Consider the following 17,879-nt stretch of genomic DNA (forward strand, 5'->3'; position numbering starts at 1 on the left):
ATAAATGCTTGTGCAGCTATTAATAATTATTACTAATAATTTATTGTTATTTTGTTGTAAAATAAGAAATATGTTTTACTTTAAGGGGCCCTTCATGCAGGAAACCAAAAATGTTGTATTGTAACAGGTTTAACTGACTGTTGGCTATGAAAAAATATTACAAGTGCTTATGGCAATCATTAATAATTGTAATTTGGATTATAAAATTACTAAATCGGAGCACCATCTCATTGTAGAAAAAAAATATATTTTGCAAAACAGTTAAGTCTCAGTTATTTATCATACCAGCCTGATAAGACTATGGTCTTAAAATAATAATAATTGACAGCATAAGTTTAGCACTAACCTGCTATGGCAGTGCTGAACTAGTAGGTCGCTAATTCATTAAATGCTAGTGAAATGGAGGTAATCAGTAGTTTGTAGCTAAGCTAATTATGCTAAATGGTTGATAATCTCACACAGCCTACTCACCTCTCTTGGAGAAAAACTGGGTTATAAATTAACACTCTTGCCTTTTTCTCTCTCTCCGTCTCTCTATTTAGTTTTTTGAAAACCTGATTTTATAACTTTTCTTAGTAGCATAGCAACTGCCACAACCATTCGTGTTTCCTACTGTCTGCTGCTAACAGCGTCACTGTTCAGCGCTCCAAGCAGGAACGAACCATTTCACGCCGATAGGGGGGTTCAGGGCAAAAACGGGTGTGTGTCTTTTGGTCTGGGAGGGGTAACATTAAATTTTTACTGCTGAAAACAATCTTTGAAAAAATACAATATGATTAATTTTGTATTTCTGTGAACAAAATATAAATAATGAAATTGTGGCGGCCCCCCTGTTGGTCAGGGCCCCTAGAATCGTCATCAATTTTGAATTAATATGAGTTACAACATTCAATTTACCTTTGGATCAATGAATTACATTTGAATTAGATCTTTATATATTCGAATGCCTCTTTTCTCTGGAAATTTTAAATAATCTGTTTCTGACACTGAGATAAAACAATTGAAGGTAAAAAAAAAAAAAAAAGAAAGTTTTTACCTTCAAACCCGCTGTCAGTAGAAAGAATGGACCGACTCTTGGTTTGATGCTCATTGTGAGTAGCCTGTGGTTCCTGTGTATCCGCACGCCGGTCCGTCCGCTGCGGCCTCGTGTCGTCACGCAGAGGCCTGCGCTTGCAGCTGGATCTCTGAGGAGCGATCCAGCCGGAAGCGTTGGAGCCGTGTGTGCGCGCCGGGTTGCGCCGCTCAGAGCTCGGCTGTGTCTTTGAGCACACAACGCAGTGCTTATACATCACGGAGTCGAAGCTCAGAGTCCATTTGACGCCTTCCAGAACCTCCAGCATCATGTCCACCACAACAAAGTGAGCGTTCTCCTGCACACACGCAGAACATCAGAGACAATTTTTTCACTATCAGAACCTTTACTGGGGAAAACAGCCGCGTTAAAGGCAAACCCTAAATTCTGCTTGCATATATGACCAAATTGGTTCTTAGAGGAACGTTCTTTCTTTTTAATATTTGTGACGTTTTCCATTGAATTCGCTGCCTTGTTCCACAGACCTAGCAAAACAATATGTAGCATTTTATTGTGGCATACTGCAAATGTTCGCTGAAAGTCCGTCGACAATGTTCGCTGAACGTTTAGTGATTTTTCATTTTGGAAAATGTCGGGCGAACGTTCATGACGACGTTCAGAGGACGTCGTCTGAACGTTGTATGCCAGTTGGGTAATTTAAAATCTGACTCAAAACCTGATAATGGATGTAAGAAGAACGTATATGTAAATTATGCTCTGGGCGAAAGGGGGAGGGGACAAACTGCTATTATAGGATTAAAACAGAAAGTACTATTTTTATTATGTCATGTTGAAAGCATTGCCACAAGGTGGCGACGTTGGTTAAGGAACCTACAGAACTATTTTATGAACAGTGGTGAAGACATGTTTCAAAAGAAAATTGTGGTATTTTCAGAGTGTTTTAGGCTTTAAAGTGCTACAAATCTACATAAATGATTGTAAAAGCAGTGAAATCATAATGGCAGACCTTTTCCAGCTCACAGCTGGTCCTAAAGATGTCTGCAGGTAAATCCAGGAGTTCAGAGCAGCTTCGATCTTTGCTGTGAGGCTTTGAGGAGGAGTGACCTGATGCAAAACAGATAAACACACGTTAAAGTTCAGCACTGTCATTAATATTAATGAATTCTCATGTTAATCGCTAAAATGTCTCAGGTTTTTTTAAGCTACATTTATTTTTCAGATGTATGAGGGGTGGGTAATATGGACTTAACTTTTTATCACAATATTTTGTGGCACAATTATCACAATAAGAACTGTTTATTACATCATGACATGTCAAACATAGCAAAAAGTATCTCATTGGTAAAGCGCTTCTGTACGACACCAATCACATGAACAAACAGTGGGAAAAAAATATTAAACTAAAGAATCTCGACAATAAAAACAGTTTTTTTTCCCCAAAACATCAATTGGAATTTATTGTGACAATGATAAATTGAAATTTATTATGAAAAGAAATTTATCATAATTGATAAATGATGCAATAAAAGCCCATTTTGCTATCATCCATCCATCCATCCATTTTCTGAACACCCTTGTCCCTCAGTGGGGTCGGGAGGGGTGCTGGTGCCTATCTCCCCATTTTGCTATCATTTGAATGAAAATGTTTTTATGTTTCACTATTACGCTAATAGTTAAATATTTTCATTGTTAATACACACATTTTCTCGCAGTTATAATGTTTGTGTACACAAGTTAAACTTTAACTCAATACATATGAGACTAAAAAGAAAAAAAAAGGTAAATGACATGCAAACCTCTCATGATAAGTTTTGCTGGATGATAAATTGTCCCAGAAGTTATCGCGATAAGCTATAATATTGAAGTTATTCAAGACTTCAGCTCAAGTTAAGACTTTGGGATCAACAAAGAATTTTTTGAATTTGAATTTAATTTCTAACATACATTTAAAGTGGAAGACGTTTTAAATATCCAAAATACAACCAAAACAACAAATATAATGAATACTAAAGTCTCTGTCAACATAACTGTCCTTCATCAAACAGGCCAGTTGAGACCAAAGCATCAGACTGAAACCTTTTGTCATCCAGGCTTTGGTAGAAGAAGACACACAAGAAAGACTACCAATCACACAAATAGAAATGATCAATCTCGATTTAATTTATCACACCATGAACTGATTTATTGCTCACTGCAACAGGCTTAATCCTGTGGTACCTGTCCTGTTGGGGGTACTCCAGCTGTTTAGGCTCCACCCCCTGTGCTCCTTCTCAGGTTGCTGAGGGCTTCTGCTGGATCGGTCCTGGCTGCTCAGGATGCTGATCGGGCTTGACGATAGAGAAACACGCGGCTTCTCATCCTCCACCGTGGTTTCGAACGGTTGGTGACAGGAAGTCAGCCGGCGCTCCGCGTCCTCCTTACCGGTAGACGTCAGACACTCACGCTGGTCACATGAACCGGGCGACGGAGGGGAAGAGTCCATGCTAGGAGGAGCACATTTTAAGTCAAATTAGAATTATTATAAGAATGCGATAGCTTAGAGTACAGATGTCCTGAATGCAGGTTTTTGTAGTAAGTGAAATAGGTATTACATTAAGAAACTCAGAGAACAAAACAGCTGTGCATACATACATTTCTACCTAAAGGGAGCCCAATCAAGCTAGCATGTATATTCTTGTTCTGGGGGAGGAAGTTGGAGCGCCCAGAGATAACGGATGCTGCATCTCTTATTACTGTTCACTGATGCAGAGATATACGATATCTCGTAGATGAAATGATCATAAAATCATATCAGAACTAAAAAGGAGGCATGCTACCGTTACCATAGCATAGCATAGCAACACATGGAACATGCAAGGCAACAACTGTCCCACCATGTAGTCTTTGCTGAATGCAGGTTTTCATATGAGGGACATGAAAACTTGATTCTGTTTGACAGTAAAAACACACATAACTGACTCATCTTCAGCTCTATTTTTGCGTATTTTAGTTTTACTTTGGATCCAACTAAACTGGTCTTCTGTCTTTCGTTTCTTGTTGCAGTTTTAGGTGATTTCTGAACTCTAAGCTTTGTGTCCTGCCACATTTTTTCTATCTTCACATGAGAAACATACAGCTACTTTTCTGAATACCAACTGTAGTACTCAAGTTTTCAGACGTTTTCCACTTGCTTTGCCGTTCGGGGGATTTACCCAACTGTTTAGCGACTGAAACTTGACTCAGAATATGTTCATAAAAGATAAAGTAAAAGCCAAAAACATCTGATTCTTGGGGCGAGATAAATAAAAGAAGCGACGGAACATGCTGTACTTCTTGCGGACGTTTATGTACTTCAGTGTTTGCAGCAAGATGCCCTGACCATCCTCTTTATGAGACTTCTTCACAACAACAGCTTCTTTAGTCAGAGGCTCCATCAGAACCGAATCGATTGAAATCTAATAATGTTAGCTGTGTTCATTTTTAAGTGGTGATCAGAAATAAAGCTAACAATGCTAACCATCTATCATTGCACCGCAGCTAGGGACAACAGTAAGTTAGAAAAGTCGCATTTGACGTGCTTCAAAAATACGGGAGTTATGTTAAAAATACGTTTTATTGACTTGAAACATGTTAATAATAACATTTCAAATTGTTTGTTGGCTTGTGGGAACCATTAGGTAGACATTAGTTTTAGATCAGGGGTGTCAAACTCATGAGTCGTATCCTGTCTTACACTGTGATTTATCATTGTGTGGTTAATCCTAACATGACCCGTTAACCATTTTTGGACAAGTCCTGTTTAAAACTTCAGATACATCAGGTTACTGGATGAGCTGGTGATTCGGGTACTTTACGTTGTTCTGCAAAATAACAGATTATTTAAAGTAAGAAAAAAACTAGAAAATGTTTGAGAAAATGTTTCACCAAAAAGAAATATCAAGTTGTCGGTATGAGAAAACATATATTGTGTAGCCTATGTTGTCCGAAACTGAGATCAGCAAGTTTAAAGGTTACAATGCAGATCATTTCACAGGTGGAGTTTCAGCAGAACATGAAAGTCTCTCTTCCTCCTCTCAATACTGTAGAATAACATCAACCTCGTTCGTTTGTTATCCCAGTTCCTGTTTCTTGACTACCTGTGGGGAGACACAGACTTTCAGGACTGCCGATTAATCCAAAGCCTTTAGTCTGGAACCAGTGTTTTTCCAAGGAAAGTCTGGCACTTCATGGAAGGAAAAACTGAACTGCTACCACACACATAAACTAACGTAGCTACACTTGAGCATAGATGCTGTCTTTTTCAGACAAAGGGACAAACTTTTCATTTTTTTAAAAATACAAATGTATTTGTGTCACATTGTCAAACTTAAACCACGGTCAACCATGTTACCTATGGATATATGCATGGAAATTACATTTCTTTGGAAGCTATAATTTGATTTGTTTGTTTTGCCTTACAACTGTCTTCCTTGAGATAGATTTTTGACTCGTGTCATTTTGGCCATCATACAACTAGAAAACAGAGGGTTCACCTTTAACTATAAAAGTTAACACAATGAAGATAGCTTTCTAGGATTATAGCTCTGTAATTTGTATATAGATTTACACCAATAACATGTGGAAGTTACCCTTAATAGCCTGTTTATTTGGTTGGTTTCTAGGAATTGAATATACTTCATAACTGATTCATATCTATAACAATAGCTTGTCATAGCTATTATTATAGCTATGACAAGCTATGATGATAGCTTGTCATAGCTATTAACATAGCTATGACAAGCTATGGAAATAGCTATGGAAATAGCTTGTCATAGCTAGCTTAGCTGAGATCAGCTAAGCTAGCTCCAGTTCATCCGAGTAACTTTTACCTTTGCCCATTCAGCTGTTCTCTGCTTATTGGTTTTAATCAATCAATCAATCAATCAAATTTTATTTGTATAGCACATTTCAGCAGCAAGGCATTTCAAGGTGCTTTACATAATTAAAGAAAAAATAAATAAGAACAGCATGTGACATTGAATAAACAGTAAGAAAGAGAAAGATGTATTTCCATTTATTAGTTTTCACTTACAAAACAGATGTCCAGGTCTAAAATAATAATTTAGTTTAGTCTTTAGCATATTTGTAAAACTCACCTGGCTAAGCTACATTTGGTTAAGTGCTGAAAAATTTAATTTCACCAAAATAACTTAAGATGTGATTGAAAGGTGAAACATTTGACATTAAGACAACAATAAATGTCTAAATGAGGTCAAGAAGCTGTTAGGGTTAGCAAATAGGCTGTCAATGTCTGTCAATGTCTTTGATTTGGCTAAATAGAAGATATAGATTAAGAATGTCTGATTTTTAATAGATTTGCTTAACCTAAATAAAAATGAGAACTGGCTGGCCTTCTGGTCTTAACTACCTTGACTTTCTGAGAATAGCTTCTTATTAGCTATGGTTAGTTTTTCTTTTTGGTCATAGTTATGAGCTTATGATTTGGTCTTATTGTAGCTTATTTTTACCCAAATTTATTCTCCTCTTCATTTATAGAGATTCACAGAGATGCAGAGAGCAAGTCTTTCAGCAGGTAACAGGAAGGTCAAATGCAAAGTTCCTAAAGTTTTTGAGAATGTGGGCAGCATTTTTAAAGTCTCAGAGCTACATAACACTCTGGGTTTAGTATCTAAAATCTCTTGGAAAACCCATAGAGACCATCTTCTTTATAACTGATGCTATACTCTGTAATCATTTTGTTTTTGCTTTCAAATTTGGGTAAAATCTTGTTTCATAGTCTTGTCACAGAAGGAATAACTTGAAAATGTTTTTAATGCTGTTCTTATATTGTCTTAGGAGATGCCTAAGGAGATGTGAGTCTTCAAAAATTGGCATTGCTTCATGTGTTTGGTCAGAAGTTGCATATGGTACCTTAATGAATTAGACGGACTGGCTGCTTTTTCCTGCCAGGAGACAGGTTTGCTGCGTCTGGAGATGACTGGACTGCTCCTGTGTAGGGGAACGTTTTCATCCTTGGAATGCGAAGGATCCTCCTTGTTTGCCATAGCGTCTCGTGGCAGTTTGGAGCTCCTATCGTGGTCTCTGAGCTTGCTATTCCCTGGGATTTGTCTGGAGTTTTTGGAGATTTTGGTGCATTTCCTCCTTGTGAGTTGTTTTCGTGGGTACGGAAGGTCGAATGCCGTGTTTGTTTCTTCTTCTCCACTGGGTTCTTGTGTTGACCGAATCAGAGATGCGACGCAACCTGAACGGGTCGGCTCCTGGCTCTGGTTAGAAAAAGCCTCTGTTTCTCCGAACAGGAAGCAGAGACAAAAAGAACAACCTTTACTTTCAAACTGGAACAAAAGAAAAAAACTTAAGCAGTTTTTTTTTTTTTTTTTCAAAAGACTTCAAATGAAAATGCTAATCCTTTCATAGAACTCTACTGTTATTTAGGTTTCAGGCTGCTCCAGGAAGTCTGAGTTTATGTGAGTGTTGCCAAATGAATCCTTAAACAACCTTTCAACCTCTATGACTCTGTCTTAAGAGTGTGTGGACGCTCACCTGCGCCTGGTGGAGGTCCGGTTGGAGGTTGCCGGGACTCTCCAGAGTCCACGCTCCAGCTGACATACCCACCTCTGTTTGGAGACGAAGACAAGCCATCGCAGCTTCCCATCTGTGTGGAGGACAGAGAGAGTTTCCTAATCAGAGCAGCTTTGCTGCAAGCTTCCTTTAGAAAGTCTTACGTTACAACAGCCATCACTAATAAATGTCCCCACTGCCTCAGAAGCATGAAATCCTCCACTTATGTACAGCCTGTGAAAACTTTCCTACTTCTTGCTTCCTGCTTGCCGGGAGATTTATGAGCATGGCAGCAGCAGCTGTTTGTCGGTAGCACAACAAACACCCTTTGGTCTCTGAACACTCTGAGTCCCAAGTCTAAAGGTGGGGGGAAGTCTATTGATGTCGACTTCAATTTTTATGGAGGTCGTAGCTCCTACGGGAGATTTGAATGCAATTTAGCCTTCATAAATCTACTACTGAAACTCCCTGAATGGAGCAACAGATCACTTTCTGTCATTTAGCAACAGACATGGACATCAGCAGTGACTTCACTGCTTGATAACTTCCACATGTTATTGGTGTAAATCTATATACAAATTACAGAGCTATAATCCTAGAAAGCTATCTTCATTGTGTTAACTTTTATAGTTAAAGGTGAACCCTCTGTTTTCTAGTTGTATGATGGCCAAAATGACATGAGTCAAAAATCTATCTCAAGGAAGACAGTTGCAATGCAAAACAAATCAAATTATAGCTTCCAAAGAAATGTAATTTCCTTGCATATATTTGTAGGTAACATGGTTGACCGTGGTTGTGACACAAAGACATTTGTATTTAAAAAAAAATGAAAAGGTGTGGATTACATAGCTCACACCTGATGCTGTTTACACATCTCACTTGTAAACAGTAGCTGGCCTTTTTTTGAGCTCGTGTTTTAAGTTATCACATAAAAAAAATCTGATCCGTTTTTGAAGACTAATTGGAAGTTCAGATTGATCTGTTCATGTGACAAACAAGGGAACTTCTTTTTTTATTTTTTTAGAAAATGATTTAGTTACAAACACCAACATGAATCTTGTTTAACTCATCAGACGAATGTGTGGTTACTGACGAAACAGAACCCCACAAACCCTCGTTGGTCGCCTTTATTTTGGCCTCCGTTTGAAGTAACTTCAATGAGTCGCTACTTGCAGCCATTTATAAATCTCCAACGCCTGCCTGAAGAAAGCTTGCCTCACTCCTCACTTCTTCTTGTGAGACGTTTGAGGGGTTTCTTACTAGTTCACCTCATTTCAAGTCACCCAACAGAATCTCAACGAGTTACAGACTCGGAGCATGAATCTGTTCCAGCCCTTCGTGGATTAACTGGGATTTTTGTAGATTCCCTTTTGGTATGAGGTTCTCTTCCTGAATTGCTGCTAAGCTTATAGCAAGCATCTCCTCTGGCATCCAAATCCATATTTTAAACATTTCAAACTCATCTGTCCTAAATGGAATATTTTTGAAATATTCTTTTCCTAAGTTCTCTCCAGTGTCTTTCTGGCCTTCATGTCTTCCTTGATGAGCTGAAGTTTCCGTTTTGCTCACCTTCAGTGAAAGCTATTCTGTTCAACTGCTTTCTGATTGCCCACATGTGAATTAACATTTCAAAGATCCTGTGTTGGAGACTTCTTTTAGCATCTTGTGGTCTGCTCTGGGGGTAAACTTACTTGAATGCCCAGATCTGGACATGTTGTAGACTGGTTTCAGTGAAACTGCTGATTTTCAATCGTTTTGAGACTTCTCTAATTTTTTTTTTGTTGTTTTTGCACCACATTCATAAGCTGGTTCAATCTTCTTCCTGTTGGTCTCACCCAACTCCTCAGACCTTACCATGATGTTTTCTCTCACTTCAACCGTCATGAGCACACCAAGAGCAAACAGAGCTGCTTTAAAATACGTTTTAAAACTTTCATCTTTAGAGATAACGTAAAGTTGTTTGTTCAGCTCCGTTTGTTTCTTTATATTATAAAGTATTTTAGAACCACTTAGACTATAGAATAACAGATTGACCCCCTCTATCAAATCTAAGTGTTCTGAGTAAAATTTGCTTTGTTAAGGTGGTGCGTAGTTAAAACTGAACTGATTATTGTTATGATTGTATGTACTGTAAAACTAAAAATATTTGTACATTGGTTTGTAACCGACTTTATCCTCTTTGATTGAAACTGAATTTTTACGGCACTAAAAAGAGTGACTTAAAGAAACAAAGCACTGATGTTTACTGTAGTTTTATGCAACTATTTCTTATCATTTGTGATCATTTAGAAACTAAGCTTACCAGCAGATTCAGCTTTCATACAGATGTGGTTTGTCTGTTTCTCCTCTTCATGAAGCTTGTTGCCCTATCTACAGGAAGTGAATGTGAATGGGAGGAAGGCTGATCAACTTCACACATTTAACGACCATAACACCACGCTACTATATATATATATATATTTATTTATTTTTAAATAACTGAGTTAGGTAGTTTAGTCCATCCTTCCCCAGAAAGAGCAAACTTCAGTTTGTGCCTCCCAATGCATGAGCGCTTTTTGAGCTCAGCTAATTAAACTTTGCCTCCGTCTTCCAGATTCCACTCAATGTGATGTTTTTACCTGGAACAAAAGCCCACAATCAAATTCTGCGTCAGGCCCCATGCAACTTTGACATGGCCCTGGTAGTGTTTTTGAGTCAGCCTAACTACAACTCTCTACTCACAGATAAACAGTTTTATTTTCTTTTTCAAGCCACATATGTGGCAATACACAGTTTGTCAAAAAGAGAGAGAAGAAGGTGCAGTTTTTATGTATTTGTTGTTTTTCTGAGATAGGAAATAATCTAACATGGATAGCACTTATCTTCTTCTTCAAACCAGGTGAACTTTTGATTCTTATTCTGCATAATCAGCAGACGTGATTCCCCCTGTCCTGAGAAGTAGCTTGCACGAAGAGCTCAGCAGATTCTATCAGGTGTTTGCTAATTGCTGATGGCTAGTCTGAAGGAGCTGATTGGTGGAGCCGTGGGGGAGGTCTGCCCTGCGAGGCAGCAGCTCGGAGGCTTGGATACTACGGCTATGAGGAGCAGCTTCACTAAGAAGGCGGGGCTAGGTCCACCCTGACGTTTTGCACAGCTGAATGGTTGCTAAGGGAAATTAAAAGATTTCTCAAACGTGTGAAAAAAATCAAGGCAATAATTTTGATGAGGGAATAACATTTTGACATGACAAAAAGCTAAAAAAAAGAGAAAAAACAGTCAATTTTATGTAACTCTGCCCCTTTAAGGCTATTAATCGTCCATCAGCGCATTTACAAATGTCGATCAAACTTTTAATGTTTCCTTTGGGGGTATGACTTCGTCCTCTCCAAACCTTTGAGTTCGTTTTGATGCAGGACCCCACTCTGTCCAATTGGCTGCTAACATGAGTAGCAAATCAACCAATCTCATGGTAGCAAGTCGACTCATTTAGGCATCTAAACTAGTTGAAGATGACTTTCTGATGCTCAAGGCGAGCATAAGAATGGGAAAACAACTACAGCTACAACTTTGTTTTTTTGTGTGTATATCAGACAATTCTAATGTATTAGGATTTTCAGATTTAGTCTTTTGTTTCTAGAGAACAGTACAGAAAAAGAAGAGATACCCACTGAGTGGTGGTTGTGCGGATTGAAATCCTTTGTTGATGTCAGAGGTCAGAGAAAGAGTGGGAAGACTGGTTTGTGTGGATAGAAAGGCAACATAGCTACTTGTTATAACTAAGGGATTCAGGAAGCTGTAATTTGCACAGTCTTACCAAAAATATTGCCTGGTCCTTTGAGTCGCAATTCCTGTTGCAATGTTCGGACATTAGAGACAGAATTATGTGTGAACAATGTGAAGGAACGGATTCATCCCGCTCAGCGGTCAGAGTTGTTGTTCTTGGTGGTGTAATGGAGTGGGCAATATTTTTTGGCACACTTTAGGATCATTAGTACCAACTGAACCGTGCAGACTACCTAAGTATTCCTGCTGACCAACTTTATCGCTTTATGACCACATTGTACCCATCTCCTGAAGGCTAGGATGATGCACAAACTTCAGATCATCTCGTACTGGTTTCTAGAACACGATTATGGGTTCTCTGTACTCCACTGTCCTCCAAAGTCACCAGATCTCAGTCCAGTTGAACTCCTTTGGGATGCGTTGCAATGGAGGACTCACATCATGAACGTGTAGCCAATAAAACTGCAGCAACTGTGTGATGCTGTCATATCAATGTAGACCAAGCGACTCTAAGGAACGTTTCCTTCAAATTGTTGAATCTAAGCCACGAAGAACTAAAGGGGTTCTGGAAGGAAACAATGGACCCAACTCAGCAGACATAGTGAGCGCATGTTGTTGACTTTCTTGCACCGAATGCTGACTTGGCGTTTCAAGCTTTAAAACTTTGAGAAATATTAAAGTTCATTGGTGAAATTTCATGCTTTAAGATAAACAGAATGTAGAGAAAATTTAAGCTTTCTTTGGTAGATCAGGGCTTCACCGTTTGACAGATTTGACATTAAGTCTGTTTTCAGTAGCAGAAACCACACTTCACAGCTTCCTGTACGACTTCAGAAGTCAACTGCGATTGTGAATGATAACATCTTTAAAACTTTCCTTTTTCTGTTTAAAAACAAAAAAAATGGAGGAGGAAAAAAACAAAACAAAAAAAAAACTACGTCCATCCCAGCAGAGGGCAGCTGCTGCCCAGTACACAACACGTCCCCGGATTACTCACCGTGCCGTGGACTTCTGACGTCTGGCTGTGAAGAAACCCTGTCAGGGTCCAGCGAGACAAACCCGCGACGCTGTTTATCCACCAAAAGCTGCTGAAAGGAAGGCAGGCGGTTGATTAGCACTTCCTGTATTCAAGACTGCTTGTGTGCCTTCTGTGGTTGAACACTTAGTAATGTCTTCCCTGACGGCTGAGAGGCCAGAAAGCCTTCCACTCCGCTTTCTACTGGGGTAATGACACCGACTACAAATATTCCAGCAGGTACTTGGGCTCATTAGCAAAAAAAATGACCCATTTAAGATGACGTTATCTGACTCATCTTGAATGTAAATCTGTTAATATGACAGGAAACAGCCTCTCTGACATCGAGACAGGGTTTTACTTTTGAGGTTAACATTTTCTTTATACGTCAGATCAAGTGACAGTCTTTGTTCAGCAGAAATGCTAGACATGGAGCTCCTCAGTACTCAGTGGGCTCGGCGGGCCGGGCTGCCTCATCTGCTGTCAGCTGCTGCTTCTGAAAGAGGAAGCTCCGTTTATGTAAAGCATCGATGGTTTTTGATCTGCATTTTGATCACATGAAAAAAAAAAAAAATTAAAGTAGGAACAATTCAGATTCAATTTCTCTGAGAGGAACTGTGTACTGGTAGATCCCACAGACGGTTTCCATGGAGACCACGGTGTGACTTTATGAAGATGCTTAGTAATTCCTGCACACTTACGGTCAATTTTAAGAATAATGAGGTCATACGTTGTAAAGGAAATTCAGACATTTCTAAAAAGGAGAAGACGACAAGATAAAAATGTTTCCCGCAAAGTCAGGATGGTTTTGGGAAGTGAGAAAATGATCAGTAAAAAAGGGAGCATCCAAATCAATAGGTGATTGTTTTGGGAAATAGTTTGAGGAGGTGTTCACAAGATGGAGGTCAGCATATAAGAAGAGAACTCTTTAAAGTCTTAGATATTGTTTTTAGTCGTTCTCAGAAAGTGCAGGTGTAAGAAAGTGTTCTTGGGGATATTTTAAGAAAAACGATGGCAATATGCAAGACTATCATTATTTCCTTAGTTTTGGAAAAATCTGTTATAATCTGTTACCTAAACACCTTCAGGAAATGTTTTATGAAACGGAAGGCAAATACTGAATTTCAAAATATGGCATCCAAACAACTATGAAAAGATTCTGCATCACTGTAGCTGGAGAATATGGAACTAAAACAATGCCCACACATCAATACATACAAAGCTATGATACTCACTTTGCACACAAATATGTTTTTTTCCTTCCTTTCTTCTGTGTTACTATTACTACTATTGGTAGTTTATTATTGTTATCTTACTATATTTATTATTAGTTTTCTCTAACTTCTTGTACATTGGCAAAAAGTTGGTAATTATTCTGATGTTATTTACAATTGTCATTATTACTGTTACTAATATCCATAGATTTTCTTGGCTGATGAGAGTTACTTTGTAACCATTTTGTCTATGTAGTATAATGTATTTGTTGGTTCTTTAGCCCAGTGCATTGAACAGACACATGAATATTATGACATGATTTTAATTACAAATGTTTGATCATTATTGAGTTGGTGAGTAATATAGTTCATTAAATAGAAATGAGGGGTGGGATTAGATAAATGTTCACTTCTTCCTACTCCTTTTCAAACAGAAAAGTAGTGGTGAGCTTTGATCTTGGTTACGTATGCACATGTTTCCTCTGTCCTACTGATTGCTTGTTTCCTTGTTTTTAGAAACCTGTTTGAAATAAATAAATCAAATCAAACCAAAAATGACAGATCTCCACACTTTGAAATAAAAATATTACAGAAAATGTCTGCGGACGTCAGACTTTGTTGTGTGTTGCATTTTTTAAAAATTTATTTTTAACTTTAAGAAAGTTTCCATTAATGTCCAACAGCGTAAGACTGTTGCTTAACTTTACGTTTTATTTATTTGTTTGGAAAATTCAGTTTTATCTGGAATGAGAAGCAGGTCAACATCAGAGTTATTGTGCAGTGCATAATGTCAGTGAACGTCCTCACAGCTGTACAAATACAAACGTGGTGGTGGAGAACTCGGTGATCAGCAGTGGCAACATGCTGACCCACTCTTGTCATGGAATCAGCTGACTCAGCTCTAACCCTCTCTCACACACACAGACACAGTGCTAGCATGCACATTGGTTAGAGGTAAATAAAGGCTTTTTACCCACAAACCAGTTCCATTTTTTAAATAGAAACGCTCTTCACCTACTTCTACACTTTTAGGTCCATCTGAAAATGTTACTATTTTAGTCAGAGTTTTTTTTTTTTAATTATACCTCTGAGGAGATGGAAATGGAAATGAGATTTTTGCCTTTCAGCATTTTGACGCCTACACTCAACTCTCCCACACCATCTCTCACAGTTTGTCATGTTTCTGATAAAACGGGCGATAAGAAAGTGAATAACACTTTGTTGGAGAGTGATTTACTCCTTTTTTTATGCACAATATTTCTTTCCAGTGACATCACGGTTTTGAGTTTCCTACATTAAGGCCATTACAGTTAAAAAAACAAAACAGGAATTCAAGAGAATTTGGAGATTCAACATGGGTTTTATCTGATCAATTCAAAAAGTTATCAGAGCTATAAATGTGGTTTAGACCTTTAGGGATAACCTGCTTTGAACAAAGACTACTGCCTATACGCTGAGGCAGGAGGAAGGCATTAGTGGCACAAAGACAAACATTAATAGGGAACAGAAACTGAAAAATGCTCAGGGAAGTCGATACAAACAAAGCTTTTAATAGCTATTGGTACAAAAACTTGAAACCATTTTAAAAATGTGCGTATAATTTAAAAGCTACATTTATCTGTAAGCTGAATGGGCTACAGCTAGATGCTGAAGCTCAGCTAAGCTAAACGGGTTAGCATACAGCGTAGCTAATTCGTCATCCCTCCTTCCCCTTTTATGATAAACATGCTGCCACAATCGAAAAAAGACAAAAGTAGTTATCTTGGAAAAAGACAAAAATTTCTATTGAATCGTGGATATGTCAATTATCGTTGTAAACTTTAGTAGCAGGCGAACAAACCTATAGCCAAATGGCAAGGTTGTTGTTCTGTAAACTGGTGCTTTTAAGTTTCATGTCAGAAAAATGAACCGTAATCCTGCATCAAGTTGGGATTCGGACTTTAAAAATGCAAGGTTTCTCACCAACCCCAACCTCCAAATCCAATATGGCTGCCATGTACTTAAAAGATAAGAGAACACTGACATACTAACAAGCTTATTTGTATTTCTGGTGGTTTTTATACCATCCAACCTTACGTAGATTGCACATTACAATATGTTTGTGAAAATTATCTTTAATGCTTGAATAAATATGGCAGAGACATACATTAATATTTGCCTGTTTTGCTAATAGTTGGCCCTGATCACAACAGTTAGCAAATCCATAAATGTAAAGTTTTTGGAACTGGATCACTGATAAGTTGGATGTGACTTAATTTAAAGATCTGGTAAGCTTCAACTTTTTAACATATACTGACTGACACTGAATGATCACAATATATTAGAGTTGAATAAATATCCCTCTCATCAAAACCTATTGTATTCATGACAGCTGGTACTATGTTAATAAGTTTCAGAGTTTCACTTTGACTCCTCCAAACTTACAGCCAAATGGTTTAATCATTGTCGACCATATCCATAAACTTTTATTATCCTCTTTATTTTTAACATGGCACTTTTATGGTGTTGTCTTGGCCAGAAGTCTCTCAAAAGTGAAATTTGGAATCTCAGAGGTACTGTCCGTGTTAAATTAAAATGAGATAAAAATGTAAAAAGAGTTTAAAATTCAAGTTTTACACTTAACATGGTTATTTTGACCACTTGCAATATTGTAGGCTAAATCTTACAAAAATTAATCTGGTGAATCTGTAGCTAAAAAAAAGACGCTTAGAGTCACCATCAACATTTTTTTTCAAGTATTCTTGGTAATACTTGGCTTTTGGTAATAGAGCTAAAACTCTTCTGGGATTACTAACCATTATTACTGTCACGAGAAAAACCCAGTTTTGTTTAGGTCATTTACTCAGTGTTGTACTCCTTTTTTGTTGAGATTTATAGCACTGTTTTTGGTCGAGTTTTAGAACTTTTTGTCCCAAGTTAAATATTAATTAATTTGTATTATTGAGTAATTAAATTTTATAGTATTTATTTTGTTTATTGTACACATTTACTTTATATTGTTATTATTTTTATGGCAATAATATTATCATTAGTGGTTGTGGTAGTTTTGAGATAACACACCACATTTATTTTGTATATTTTAATTTTCATTTATTTTTTCTATCATATTGTCGGCAGCTGTCCGAAGAGCTTCATACTTTTTGACCAGAAGAGGTCGCTGTTTACCAAGTAACTACATTTGAAGCTTTTAATTGTCCTGCTTTTGAGGCAATGAAAGGCGCAACTGCGCAGCCGCAATGAATAGATCAATATAATTCCAATTTAAACCTAAAAGTAGTTTGTCTTCAAAATAGAACCTGTTGTGTGAGTAAATAAATATTTGGTCTGACGTTTTTGCACCTTTAACAGGTACAAGAGGAATACCAGAACTTGTCAAAATTAGGAGAAATGTCAGTTCTCTAACGTAGTGCTGAACTTGTATGAAAAAAAAATCACTTTATATACCAGCAAAACATTGACAACATTGTCAAATATCTTGCTTTTACATTTTTGAAACTGCACATTTTAGAACTGCTGGCCACAAATTCACAGCAGAGTTTTATTTTGAAGATCAGCGCCGGACGTCGCTCTCTTCTCATATCCGCAAAACTTGACGTAACGGGCACACTGAGAGGAAGACCGGGCGCCGTTTGTTGGGAATCTCACCGCGCGACAGGGCACGGCACGGCAGGCTTTGGGGAAGTCGGTGTCCCGCTGAATCCGCGCTTCCCACCTGGATATAACCGGACGCACGCGTGGCGGAGAAGCGGAAAATTATGGCGACGTTGGGACCGGAGTCGGCTCGCCCTCCCCTCGCCCAGCTCGGATCTCCTCCGTCTAACCAGCCTCACGTCGGCTGCGCGAACCTGCCTCCCAACCGGGGCTTGGAGCGCGCGCTGGAGGAGGCGGCGGCCAGCGGTGTGCTGAACCTCAGCTGCCGCAAGCTGAAGGAGTTTCCCCGGACCGCCGCCAACCACGACCTGAGCGATACGGTGGAGGCAGGTACGGTGCTCTCCGGGTTGTAATTTCTGAATTGACGGGTCCTGAGAGATGCCACTAGTAGCAGGACTGCAGCGTTGGGATACACTGTTTACTGCTTTGCTTACTGCGGTGACGTTTCCGTTATTCATAATGAACCCAGACATGTTTACACCTGAAGCTGCAAGGAGAGAGAAGGCGTGTGTGCTTTGGTCCTATGTGCATTTGCAACTTTTGCAGTTGTGCAATGAGTGAACACGCCGATTTAAGCCTCGTAATTAATGACCTCGTGGGAAAATGACTGAAGGTCCTGCAGAAGGTTTATGCTAAACAGCAGTGGAAGTGGGCACTGGTTGCTAAC

General features: G+C 38.5%; 2 protein-coding genes across 8 annotated transcripts in view; one reads left to right on the forward strand and one right to left on the reverse strand.

The window, feature by feature from the left end:
* Positions 1-7,323, reverse strand: part of rubcnl (rubicon like autophagy enhancer) — a 39,550-nt gene extending 32,227 nt beyond the window's left edge. Inside the window, exons 1-4 of the mRNA XM_016666049.1 lie at positions 6,923-7,323; positions 3,251-3,516; positions 2,040-2,137; positions 1,037-1,370 (exon numbers count right to left, since the gene is read on the reverse strand). Of these exons, the coding sequence (XP_016521535.1) occupies positions 1,037-1,370; positions 2,040-2,137; positions 3,251-3,516; positions 6,923-7,056 (832 nt within the window). The 5' untranslated portion in view covers positions 7,057-7,323. The remainder of the gene's footprint in view (positions 1-1,036; positions 1,371-2,039; positions 2,138-3,250; positions 3,517-6,922) is intronic.
* A 9,812-nt stretch (positions 7,324-17,135) lies between these two features.
* lrch1 (leucine-rich repeats and calponin homology (CH) domain containing 1) overlaps positions 17,136-17,879 on the forward strand; it is a 69,943-nt gene continuing 69,199 nt past the window's right edge. For 3 of the 7 annotated variants that reach the window (XM_007542047.2, XM_016666052.1, XM_016666053.1), the window contains exon 1: positions 17,137-17,542. In XM_007542047.2, the coding sequence (XP_007542109.1) occupies positions 17,317-17,542 (226 nt within the window). In that variant the 5' untranslated portion in view covers positions 17,137-17,316. Of the gene's footprint in view, positions 17,543-17,879 lie in introns of all 7 variants that reach the window. The other 4 variants (XM_007542044.2, XM_007542045.2, XM_016666054.1 and 1 more) reach the window with 3 other exon arrangements.

The sequence above is a fragment of the Poecilia formosa genome, unplaced genomic scaffold (assembly GCF_000485575.1).
Source record: "Poecilia formosa unplaced genomic scaffold, Poecilia_formosa-5.1.2 Scaffold652, whole genome shotgun sequence".
In the NCBI taxonomy this organism is placed as follows: Eukaryota; Metazoa; Chordata; class Actinopteri; order Cyprinodontiformes; family Poeciliidae; genus Poecilia; species Poecilia formosa.